We start from the raw sequence: 12157 nt of genomic DNA on the forward strand, positions 1-12157 counted from the left end.
CAACTGGCTCCTCTCAGTGTGGAGGAGTAGCAGCTCTACTCCGAGCTCCTCACCCTGTCAGTAGAGTGTAGCCCACCACCCTGCAGAGAAGCTCATTTCCGCCACTTTTATTCGTGATCTTATTCTTTCGGTCATTACCCAAAGCTCATGACCACAGGTGAGGGTGGGGATGTAGACCGACCGGTAAACAGAGAGCTTTGCCTTATGGCTCATCTCCCTCCTCACCACTACTGTCCGGTACAGTGGCCCATCTCACCATCCCTCTTCCCATCACTCGTCAACAAGACCCCCAGATACTTAAACTCCTCCACCTAGGGAAGGTCCTCTCCCCTCACGTGGAGTGGACATGCCATCCTTTTCTGGACTAGGACCATGGACTCAGACTTGGAGGTGCTGCATACCAACCGCTTTACACTCAGCTGTAAACTGCTCCAGTGAGCAGTTATTAAAGTGACTTACAGAAGATAGAGAAAGAAAATTAATGATAAGTCTGTAAATTGGACTGCGAGTGGAAAATGAGTGAAGAAACGTGGCATTGTGTTTAACAGTCTGTTTAACCACCAGTGGGTCACCTGGAAAACGCTGAGCAGAAAGCCAGTGGGCCGCCAGTGGGCCGCCAGCAGGTCAACAGTGGCCCACTATCCTCTTCTTGTTTTAAGTGATTTTATTAAGCAAAATTCTCTCAGTATACTGGCAGATAATTTTGCTTGTTGTAAGAAATGAAACCAGCAAAATTATCTGCTAGTATAGTGAGAATTTTACACGCTAAAATCACTTACAACAAGAGAAAGTGCCTAGCAAAGAGGGATAATCTTATAATCAGTGCACAGCCGTCTCCAAATGGGAAATATTAGATATATTGACTATGTAAGATCATTTCACTTGACAAGAGACCATTTTTGTGCAGTGAAAGACACCTGGATGACATTCTGCTCCAGATAAATACTCCAGTTCACAGTCAGAGCTCCATCACATGCTATTAATATAATTTAATTAATTCATCAAAAGCATCTATCAAAACAACTCTTTTGTACAGTAGTGAATAAAAGGCTTAATCAGCCGTTTCTGAGACTCAGACAGTTTAATGCCTGTTAGCCGCTCTGTTAGCGCTCACTGCTCCAGACTGAACTGATAAACTCCATCATGGAGAGAACAGCATTCACATTTATGAGTCTGTTCTGACCCTGAAATAACATTTTACACAGAGAATTATATTCATAAATTACAAAATAAGAGTTCATCAACAGAAGCTAAATAAATAACTAAGAATGCTAAAAAGCTTTTTGGACAAAGACTCTTCAGTCTGCAGGACTCCAGATGAACTGATCTGAACTCAATTTAGCTTCATTCAGAATATATTTACCCCAGTAAATCAGGGCTTTATAAGAAATACTGTTTGTTACCAGATCTGTAGCAGTAATTTTAACAAATTAGTGAAGCAGAAACAGTGAAGGTGGTGCAGTTCTAGTGCTCTGCAGTGTGGAGTGATGGTGCTGTCAGTGCTGCTGGGTTCTCGGAGGAGGAAGTCGTCCACACAGCCTGGCACTCGTGGTTAATGTGAGAGACTAACAGAACGCTGAGGTTGTGAAATGGCTGGTGTAGTTTATGAGCTGCCGGCGGTCAGGTCGGGCCTGTTTTACAGCTGTTCTGAACTCAAGCAGAAATAAAATGTCAGTTAACTGTACAAAACACTCACTTCAGCGTTTATTACATTCGTGTAGTTACTCTTCTGTGCTTCACTGAGACCAAAATAGTGTTGGTGTCACAAATTTGAGGTGCCTGACTTCATCATCCAACTCAGGTGGATGTTCATGTGGTGCTTCCTGGTGGGAAAAATGTTTTTCCAATGAAACTTGAGACCACCTGAAAGCAGTGTCAGCATTTACGCTTCCATAACTCAGTTTGAAAAATAGAAAAATAAATATTAAAATCACAAAATTGATCAAATGTTACAAAAATAATAAAGATAATAAAATTTTACAAAACAAAGATCAAATTTTACACAAAAATAAAATATTAATCCATTAATCCAGTCTTCCAGTGTAGACACACAGTGACATCACACATCAATAAAGATAATTTTGTTTATTTTTTTGATTTGTTATATGTACACATGAACACTGATCTCACTTTTCGTGTTCTGCATAGTTGTTTCTTTGTTTATGTGTTCCTGTTGGAGTGGGGGGTCCTCTCAACACCTGGATCCATCTCTGGTGCCCCTCTCTGTGGGCAGCCCGCTGATATACCTCTCCTGCTCTGGACGTCCTCGTTTCTCCTCTCACTGACTCAGTGACAGGCTGGAGTGTCTTCATCCAGGCAGGACACAGTCAGATCTCCACTTAAAGGACCGGTCCAGCCTAAAACCGTGTGATGTGTTCTTTGTCATGTGATATCCTGTAGTGCAGCGCTGCGTCACTCGGCCTCATCCGTCTTACAGCGTTCACTATTTTAAATTCTCACTGTGAGTTTGAACCACAGCCGAAACCGAGCTGGGACAGAGGAGGGAACTCTGAGCAGCTTATTAGGTATGATTTGGTACGGTTTAAATGATTTTGTACTAATAGTCCAGGCACAGTCCAGAAGATTTAAGTTATCCTTTATTAATCCTACTTCCGGTCACAAGGCTGGTTCCCTAACCTCCAGCCCAACTGCCCCCAAAAAAGGGGTGCACCGTTCCTGGAGGTACTGCAATACCAGGTCGATGCTTGGAGCAGACGGAGCGAGCTCCTCTTCCATCTCCTGTTCTAAAAATCAATTGAATATGTAGTCCTCATATAGAGGACGTATCAGATATCAAACTGATAAGAACAGATCAACAAAAGGCCGAGAAGCGATGATTTGGTATGAACACAGCATGGATAAGAAGATCTGGTACTGATATGACACGACTCAGAAGATCTGGTATGAATGTGGGACAATTCAGAAGATTTTTATATGAACACTGCATGGTTCAGAAGATTAGAAGATTTGGAAGCGATATGACATGATTCAGAAGGTCTGGTATGAATACAACACAGTTAAGAAGATCTGGTACTGATATGACACTGTTATGAAGATTTGGTAGGAATACGACACAGTTCTTAGGAATTGGTATGACGTGCCAAATATGCCAAACTGTTTGATGGAAAAAAACCTTTTTCTTTTAATTTGTGCTCAGAGAAACAATGACATTTAACCTTTCAGTGATGGAAATGAATGGGTTAAAACCCAAGAGGCAGGAGAGCAGAGGCAGTGATGCAGCTGATGGTGTGAGAACTTTGTGATCCCAATAAACACACGGCACACAGTCTCAGCAGCAGCAGCAGCAGCTGTATTTAACTATAAAGGCATTTCTAATCCAGTGTCTCTATGCACATTTCTTTATAGTTCAGTGTAAAAAGCCTATAATATTCTATAGAAAACAGAAAACCCAAAAACATAATAAATCACAAACAAAACCCATTCACCAATCATCTTAATTAAAATAGAAAAGTTCTCAAATCTTCTAACATATTCCCTCAAAACAAATATATATATATTCAAATATATATATATTCATATATATACTTATACGTATTTTCCAAGGCAGTTTGGCACGGCCAAAATAGAAACATGATTACGGCCATTCTGCTTTTCATCTGTTTCATTAGAAAACGTTTCAGATAACGACAGATGCTAATTAAAGCGACAGTCTGGGATGACGGTGGGCAGAGGATGGCATACAGACACATTTGCACACAACATCTGATGGATCATGTTTTCCTCTTTGAAGTAATAGTTTCACCAAAAAAGCTAACATTGCTGACATTGAATGGAAGTGAATGGTCACCAGAGTATGACACCACACTGGCTGATGGCCACTCATTGTTGGTGGCGATGCACCGATACCACTTTTTCCCTTTTGATACTGATACCTGATCTTTAATTATCTGCCGATACTGAGTATCAATAGCTCCGACTAAGCTAACTAATCGATAGGTGCCAATAAATCCTGATATTTATACCCTTCCATGTTCTCTGTCACCAATAAACCTTACTGAACTGGCGTTTACTGGTTGGATCATTTCACATTTGAAAGGTTTAAGATCTACGAAAAGTCGCTGTGCACTTTGGCATGGTTTTCTTTAAAGCAGCACTATGTGGGATTTGGGGATTTGGAGCCCTCTCTGGTGGAAATATGTAACTGCACACAATGTGCAGAAGAACTGCACATAACACTGTTGATATCGATACTATATCAGTGTCAGTATCGGCGCTGATGCGATACGGTATCGGTGCAGCACTAATGTTAGCTACGTTAGCATGTCTGGTCAATCTATTCCTTCAGACTCCACAGCTCTGAGATTAAGCTCTGGACATGTTTATGTAGTGGATATTAGCGCCTGTCCTGCTGCTGCCCCCTGCAGGCTGGCAGTGTGATAGCCAGTGAATGAAAGGATGAATACAACTACACCAGTGACATTAATTTTGTATAGTTATTAATCACATAGACCTTCAGAGGTTGTGTCGTCATTTTGTAGTTCATTATTAGCATCCGGACGAGTCCTGAGTCTAAGCCGTTTATCTCACTGGGAATATTTTGTTTAAATCTGGTAAACAGCATCGTTACACTGCCCCAGTGCACTCTTCCCCACGGGGCGCTGGATCCTCTGATTTATCTATATCCGTGCTCAGAGGAAGCTACGACTCCCGCGCACTGAAAAGACGCCGTGTGAAAGTAAGCCTGATATTATAATTATACAGAACTTCAACACTATTATTGGTCCAAAGTGGTTACATTTTCTACAGTTATACTGTGGATGCACATCTAACACTTGAATCATTTTGATTACGTATGATTTTCATTCTTTTATTCTCATACATTTCCCTCCCCCGAATATCACTGGATCCTTTGAATTAAGAGATGAAATGCTAATTTTGCTACAAACACGCTACAGGCAAGCTGCATATTTACTTGATTTTACTGTAAAAGTAACTATAATTTCAACACATCGCAAAAAATGGTATCTAAGCAAGTGGAAACATCTTGATTGTAGTCAATATATGTAATTTTTCTCATTTGTTTGCTTATTTTAAATTAATATTTAAAGCAAACTGATCTACCAACACTTTCTCCAGATAAACTGAGACAAACTGTAAATAATCATATAATATTCAACCTCATAATGAGAAATATTACATATATTGTCTCGATTTAAGATGCTTAGATATCTTTATTTGCTGTAAACACTGTTTTACACCAACACCAGCAGTTCAAACTGACAAAATGCTTCTAAACTACCACACTGGACAGAGTGTGCTGGTTTTGTGTTGGGTATTTCGGTGAGGTCAGTCTTATGACGTCATTTCAGTGTGCAGGAGTGTTACGGTACGCGTCCACCTGCAACTTCGCCGCACTGCATCCAGTTCATTTCAACGCTCTGTCGGATCTGGTGATGATGGTTGCAGCAAAACGATTCAGAAGATTTGTGCTTTATGCAAATGAGTCTGGCTGCAGCATTGTGTTTAGCCAATCATGCGAGAGTAGGCGGGTCTTCGCCACAATTGGCCCACATTAAACTTTCTCTGAAGCGAGAAAAACAACAGTTCTTCTTGTCTCCTCTGAATCTGTAAGAGTTTATCATCTGTTTTACTCAGGACTGCAGACGGTGATTTGGAAGAAGACTTTGGACAAAGTTTGCATCGTTACACTCTCGTATGTTACTCACTAGTGAGACTGAGTCAGACTTTCTAGCTTGTGTGAATGATAGATGCATTCAGAAATGTATAAAATCATCAAATGTATAAGTCTGTTTTCTCGTATTCTTTCATTTCCATTACAGAAACGAAAGAAAGGCCATAAGTGGCGGAATACGGCGAGACAAAGTGCGCGTGGACGCGTACAGTAACTCTAACCACAGTGGCGACTTTCCAAAACGCTGCTCATTTTCGCCCATAGAGATAAACTGCTCAGACCTGGACGCCCTTATATGGTCGTGAGGGCGACTGCAGAACGACACACGATGATCTTTAAACACTCGCAGTTACCTGTTTACATACTGAGTTCAAAGTGAGCTGAACGGGGTGATGGGTGCACTTTAATGAGGAGAGGGAAGAACAAATGAAGGCCGAAGCAGAATAAGAGAATAACGATAATGAGTAAAATGATCCTCAGAGTGGAGCCGCTGACGGAGGAAGTCCCTGCGTTCGTTATCAGTGTGTGTGAGTGTGTATCCCTGGGCTGCTAACTGGAGGAGGAGTGTGTCCCACGCTGGGGGTCTATGTGGAGCCCCTCTTCTGTAACTCCTGAATAAACGCTGAGGAGAGAAAACAATAAATAGGTTAAATAATCAAAGCTAAAACTTACAGCTCACAGCTAACAATCCAGATAGTGAGCATATATCTGCCCACTGGTTTGATAAGGTGGCCCCCTGCTGGCTGTACGCTGCTGCTGGTCCACCCTTAGACCACCCAGGTTGCTGTCCAGCATACAGGGTCTAACCAGTTTTTTTACCTCCTCAAACAGATTTTAAATGCGCACAGACTTTTATTTTGTAAAATAAACTAAGACAAAAATGAATGACTAGGCCTGATATATTTTGTTGAAAATGTTATGCTGACACTGTGCTACAGTGGATACAGCTGTACAATCCATTGCTTTTATGATTTTGCTGTTAAAATTTTTAACTAAATTAATTTACAAAAGATAATGAGAGACAGAAATGAAGGAAAAATAATTAAATTGGACTGTGAGAGGAAAATGAATGATGAAAAGTGGACATTTCATGGCTCATTTTCCTCTGTCCTCTTGCTGTGTGGGACTGGCGAGAGATTTGGCTGTAAGCGTTCACTCTGCTGTGTGTGGCTCACACTTTAGTTCCTCACTCTCAACTACACAATGTACATGTTTCATGTCAGTTCAGGCCTGCAGGGGGTGCTGCCACGCATATAAACAGAACTACAAATGTACCTCTAAACAGCTTGTGGTGCGGTCCTGTTCCTTAGACGAACTGAAAACTAAGACGGCTATTGTGCATATTTAAATGTACTGAAAGGGGAATTCCACCATGTTTTCAAAAGTCCTGCATAATTAAGTGGTTAAGATGTAAACAGAGCGGTTCAGAGCGGTTCGGTGTGAAACACTCTGTTCTAGATAAACTTACAGAGTCAGAACTGTTCACAGTGGTGGTGATAGGAACCAGATGTCCACCTCTAAAAGCTCCTTCACAGAAAGTTCCTACATGAAATGGTTATGAATTCACTGCCTGATGACTGAGACACTGTTTTATGATAGTTTAGAGAACTTAAACTCCATTCATGGTGGAGGGATACATGCAGGGCGCTGTGAGGAAAAATAGTCCCCAAAGAAAACTTATTATTTCAGATTTTCCACTATTTTCCATCATCAACATTCCATATAAACTCAGAAGACTCGTGTAGGTTCACTGGTGGTTCTGGATAGTAAATAAAATGTCTATATTTGTGTTGTAGTCATGGCGACCCCTGGTTCCTATCACCACCACTGTAAAGACATCTCCATTTCACACCAAACCACTCTGAGTCACTCTGTTCACATCTCACACTCAGTTACTGAACGACTGGGTTTGAGTTTTACCTCCAATGATTTCCTCCTTAACCTTCTGCAGCTCCTTCCTGACCTCCTCCAGCAACTCCTGCACAAATACACACAGAGAGGTGAGTAAAATGACCACTTATTTCAGCGAAGTTTCAGCTTAACGTACAACGGTACTGATCATATTCTCACTTGTTTGATTCTTTCTAACTCTGACTCCTCTCCGCTCTCTGTTTCGTTGGTGGTCACTGCAGCTTTCAGCCTGACGGAGAGAAAGAGAGAGTGATGAAGGTAAATGGACAAAATAACAGAAACAGGAGGGAAACATGGGAAAAAAAGAAGAGAAAGAAAAAAGGATCTGGATTAAACTGGCAGCTTTCCCTCGTCAGCCAAACCCTTCAGTGAACATGCAGAAAGCACAACCCAACCTCTACAGATCGACCCGTATCAAAGGCTTCACAGGGGCCCGGGCGACGGGTCAGGTGGAGCTCATTCAGCCCCACTCCTGTTACAGATTTACACTGGAATATAAAGTGATAGACTTCCAGCAGAAATAAACAGCTGAGCATGAGTCTTACGTTTCATGTGATTTTATCAACATCCCATATACAAACTGATTATGTCACCAAGGTGTGCACTTTAAGGAGGACCCCAGGTCCTAGGACTCTATTTTGGGACATGGTTTTATGTGTGTTCCTGCTGAAAATTTTAATTTTCTCCCCTCTGCCCCTTTATGAGTGGTCAGCATGGCATACAAACCAGTCCTGAAACAGAGAGCTGGTGCGTTTTGTGTGTGTCTCAGATTTGCAACTGATGGACCTTTGAGACGGGTTTATCTGCAGAGTTTAACCTGAAACATCAGAAAGTGCACCACAGCGCCCTCCTGTGGAGAGAGTCAGTAAACAGCACAACATTCATTCAAACCACAAAAACCAAAACAGGAACAGAGATGAGTCAGAAGATACAAAACTACTTAGTCAAAACAAAACAGCTCAGCTCAGCTCAGAGATGAACAGGAGGACTGAAACGTGTGTTAGTCAGCAGAGGCTCATACGGACCACCGGAGACCCACCCAGCTGCACTGTAACGTGTATATATGTACCTGGGGCTCATGGTGCTGAAGGAGGGGGAGTCCAGCCCTCTGGGAACCGAATTATTCCTGTTTGAAACACATACTGCTCATTCACTCCACCTACTGACCAGGAGTTCATCCCCAACCAAAACACTGACCATTAAAAGGGCCCACAGCTTCTACAGTCTCTGACTAGAGTGAATGGGTGGGGCTAAACTGCTGTAGGCTGAATGGGAAGGCGTGTCTAAATGGGTTCATAGTTGTGACATCACAAACAGGAATTTAAAACAGGTTGTTTTTTTCAGTTTAGTTTCCATATATGGACTGTATGTACTGGAGAGTGAGCCGTGTGTGTTGAAATACTAAGAGTGTTTACATAATACATTAAAATACAACATTCAACATATATATAGTTCTCCGTATATATATATATATATATATATATATATATATATATATATATATATATATATATATGTTTGTACGTATTGTACTACTGTGGCAATAAAAGAATCAATCAATCAATCAATCAATCAAACGCTTTTATTTGAAAAGACATCGGCCCTTTAAGGGGCTTCAGCCTAAACGTTTTTGGGTTTTTTGGAGATCTCTTCGTCCAGGAGACTGGAAACGGTTGGAAGGTCTGCAAAAATAATCCCTAAAGAATTAAAAAGGTCACAGAAAAGGCAGAGGCATGCTGGGAGTTTTACCTGGGCATGGTGGCAGATTTCTCCCACGGCCTCCTCAGAGTATCTGCGAGCAAAAAAAACAGCAAATCAACTGTTAACAAAACAAAAACAAACTAATAAGCATAGTTTACACGCTGAGAGTCGAGAGCACAGAACATCACCGTAACTGATCTTACCAGTTTGGCCCTGAGCGTCAGAATCGTCCTGCTGAAGGACAAACAGAACCACAACAAGAACAGAAAACAGGTTAATAACTCTGATAAACAGCATTTATTTACAGAGCACATTAAAAACAACAGCTACAACCCAGTAAACCAGAAATTAAGAAATTAAAAAATGCACAGAAAGAAGGATTTATAAAACAAAATAAATAAAAACATGAATGACAGAAAAGATCCTTCACACAAAATGTAACACAAACTCTCAGCCAATCAGAACAAACTTTACCTTTAACTGAACCTTTTATCTTTAACTGAACTTTTATCTTTAACTGAACTTTGCATTTGATGTGTGTTTCTGCCCTCGTCTTCCTCGCTGTTTGCTGAATGTGGCATTTTTAGTTCAGTGAAAATCTTTTTTTTACTGTATAAAATGTCTTTACAGACAATAACTAACTATGTTAAAAGTAATGGACCCCTCTGCATTTCAGCTTTGGCCACTCCAGCCTCAATAAACACTTCGCAAGGTTTACAAAACATGGATTATGTAAGGTGCCCCATTTGTGACTGTAATAAGCACTTCATAAGCAATGCATAACCATTTCATATGTACTTCATAAGCACATCACAAGCACTTCTTAAGGGCTTTAAAAGAACTGCATAAATATTTCGTAAGGGCTTCAGGCATGTTTAATAAGCAAATGGACAAACACTATTACTGTTTCATAGTAACTTTATAACCAATCTATAAGTACATCACAAGAGATTCTTAAGGACTTCATACACACTGCATAACCATTTAATAAGCACATCATAAGGGCTTCATAAGCATTTTATAAGCAATGTTTGAACACTTCATAAGAACTTTACAAGCACTTCATATGCACTTTATAAACACCATGTGAACTGCTGTAATAAATGAGTGCTGCACACAAAGCACTTACGTTACTGGGTTCTTCTGTTTTCGGAGCTGGAGGAACTTTCTCTCCTTTATCTGCTGCTTTCCTCCTAAAAACACACACAGTGAGACAAAATATACACCAGCAGAACGACAGCAGACGCTTTAGAAGAAAGCCTTCAGGACAAACAGGTAAATCAGGGCTTGAAAGGTTGAAATTATATCCAGGGATAATTCTGTATCTCTTCAAAGGTGCAGTGTGTAAGATTTAGTGGCATCTAGTGGTGAAGTTGCAGACTGCAACCAGCTGAATTCCCTCCCTCACCCCTCCCTTTCCAAGCGTGTAGTAGAACGTCTGATTTTCTCCGTCGTCTGTCTGTCTATTCTCTGATGGTGAGGATTCTCCCTCTCTCGCTTTTTCTTGCGCTAAATAATAACTTTGATCCTTCATTTGTCTAAATTTAGGTTCTCAAACTTCTCACAACACAGAATGTTCAGCAGCACCGGCAGCTCCAGCGATTCTTCTTCTTTCTGCGTCTTCTGACCGGAGCTACAGCGCCACCAAATTCAAGATGCTGCTACAGTGTAGAAACGCAAAGGCGCCCTCTAGAGCCCGTGTGTGGTTTGTCCACTCTGGGCTACTGTAGAAACATGGCGGCCTCTGTGTAGATACGAAGGGGTCATTCTAAGATAACGGAAACACAGCGATTCAGGTTTACAGCTGATTATACACTGATGAACACAGTTTACTTTACTGTTTTCTATTTCTGATAATAGATCCTCTTAAATCTCAACACTGCACCTTTAAAAATGAGAAACAAATCTGGAGCCACGTTTCAGCAGCAGATCTGTGACTCAGGACTTCTATTTTAATAGTTACATACAACGAATAAGGAAAGTTAAACTGTTAATCCCAATTATTTATAAGACAAATGTCTGCTAAAATGTCAGGACTGCACAGCTCTGCTCCTCCAAGCTGCTTCTAAAAAGTACGAAAATGAGTGAAACACGTATTACAGACCAATTTCTGGACCTGAAGCGCTTTAAGTCCAGAAGAATGTAGTGTTTTTCGACAGTTTGATGCTGAAAGAGCAGCAAAATCACCAAACTGGACTTAAGCCCTTTAGAACCGGAGCTGGTGTGTGAGGTGTGGTTCTCACCGTCTGGCCAGGATGGCGCTCATTTCCCCCATCAAATCCCCCCCGCTGGGCACGCCACTGGTGCGGCTGGCGTCCGGTTTAGGAGGCGCGGCCGCAGGAGCCGCAGCAGCAGGAAGAGGAGGCGCAGTACCACCTTCATCCGGCTGGGGGCAGCACAGAGACGCAGTACAGTGAATACAGGAGTGACAGGGTTTCAGTGGAGAACGTAGAACACAAACTCACACAGCACAGTCAGCGAGATAAACACTACAAACGCTTAATTAGCTTAGAACACGGCCCATTTTGTAAACATCAGCATGATTAGTGGTAGCACTGACTGCTCTTCCTGAAAAACACACGGCTCATCTAGTGAACGTTAAAATAAAAACAAACCTTAAACTGGTTAAGCGATGCTGCAGACTGAAGAGCTACAACATTAATCTACATATTCATATTTATTATTATATCACTCAGGCTTAAACAAAGCGCCGCATGTTTGTATCTGTGCTGCTTATTTAACTCTTGGTGAACAGAACCTCAGTTTGTCAGAAGCAGAAGTGGTAAGTACCAAAGTACCAGTACTCTGTTACTGTACTTAAATAAAGTGTCTGTACTTCAGAATTTCATTCACTTAATACTTTTTACTTTTACTCACTGAATTAAAAAAACT

General features: G+C 41.2%; 1 protein-coding gene and 1 pseudogene across 4 annotated transcripts in view; both read right to left on the reverse strand.

The window, feature by feature from the left end:
- Nucleotides 1–2660: 2660 nt before the first annotated feature.
- LOC118818571 lies at nucleotides 2661–2835 on the reverse strand (annotated as a pseudogene).
- Nucleotides 2836–6045: 3210 nt separating this feature from the next.
- vaspb (vasodilator stimulated phosphoprotein b) overlaps nucleotides 6046–12157 on the reverse strand; it is a 31654-nt gene continuing 25542 nt past the window's right edge. Inside the window, exons 7-14 of one of the 4 annotated variants that reach the window (XM_036585106.1) lie at nucleotides 11509–11651; nucleotides 10395–10458; nucleotides 9469–9496; nucleotides 9314–9356; nucleotides 8634–8690; nucleotides 7724–7793; nucleotides 7574–7631; nucleotides 6046–6275 (exon numbers count right to left, since the gene is read on the reverse strand). In XM_036585106.1, coding sequence (XP_036440999.1) covers nucleotides 6238–6275; nucleotides 7574–7631; nucleotides 7724–7793; nucleotides 8634–8690; nucleotides 9314–9356; nucleotides 9469–9496; nucleotides 10395–10458; nucleotides 11509–11651 — 501 coding nt within the window. In that variant the 3' untranslated portion in view covers nucleotides 6046–6237. Of the gene's footprint in view, nucleotides 6276–7573; nucleotides 7632–7723; nucleotides 7794–8633; nucleotides 8691–9313; nucleotides 9357–9468; nucleotides 9500–10394; nucleotides 10459–11508; nucleotides 11652–12157 lie in introns of all 4 variants that reach the window. The other 3 variants (XM_036585105.1, XM_036585108.1, XM_036585107.1) reach the window with 3 other exon arrangements.

Source organism: Colossoma macropomum, unplaced genomic scaffold (assembly GCF_904425465.1).
Source record: "Colossoma macropomum unplaced genomic scaffold, Colossoma_macropomum, whole genome shotgun sequence".
NCBI lineage: Eukaryota > Metazoa > Chordata > Actinopteri > Characiformes > Serrasalmidae > Colossoma > Colossoma macropomum.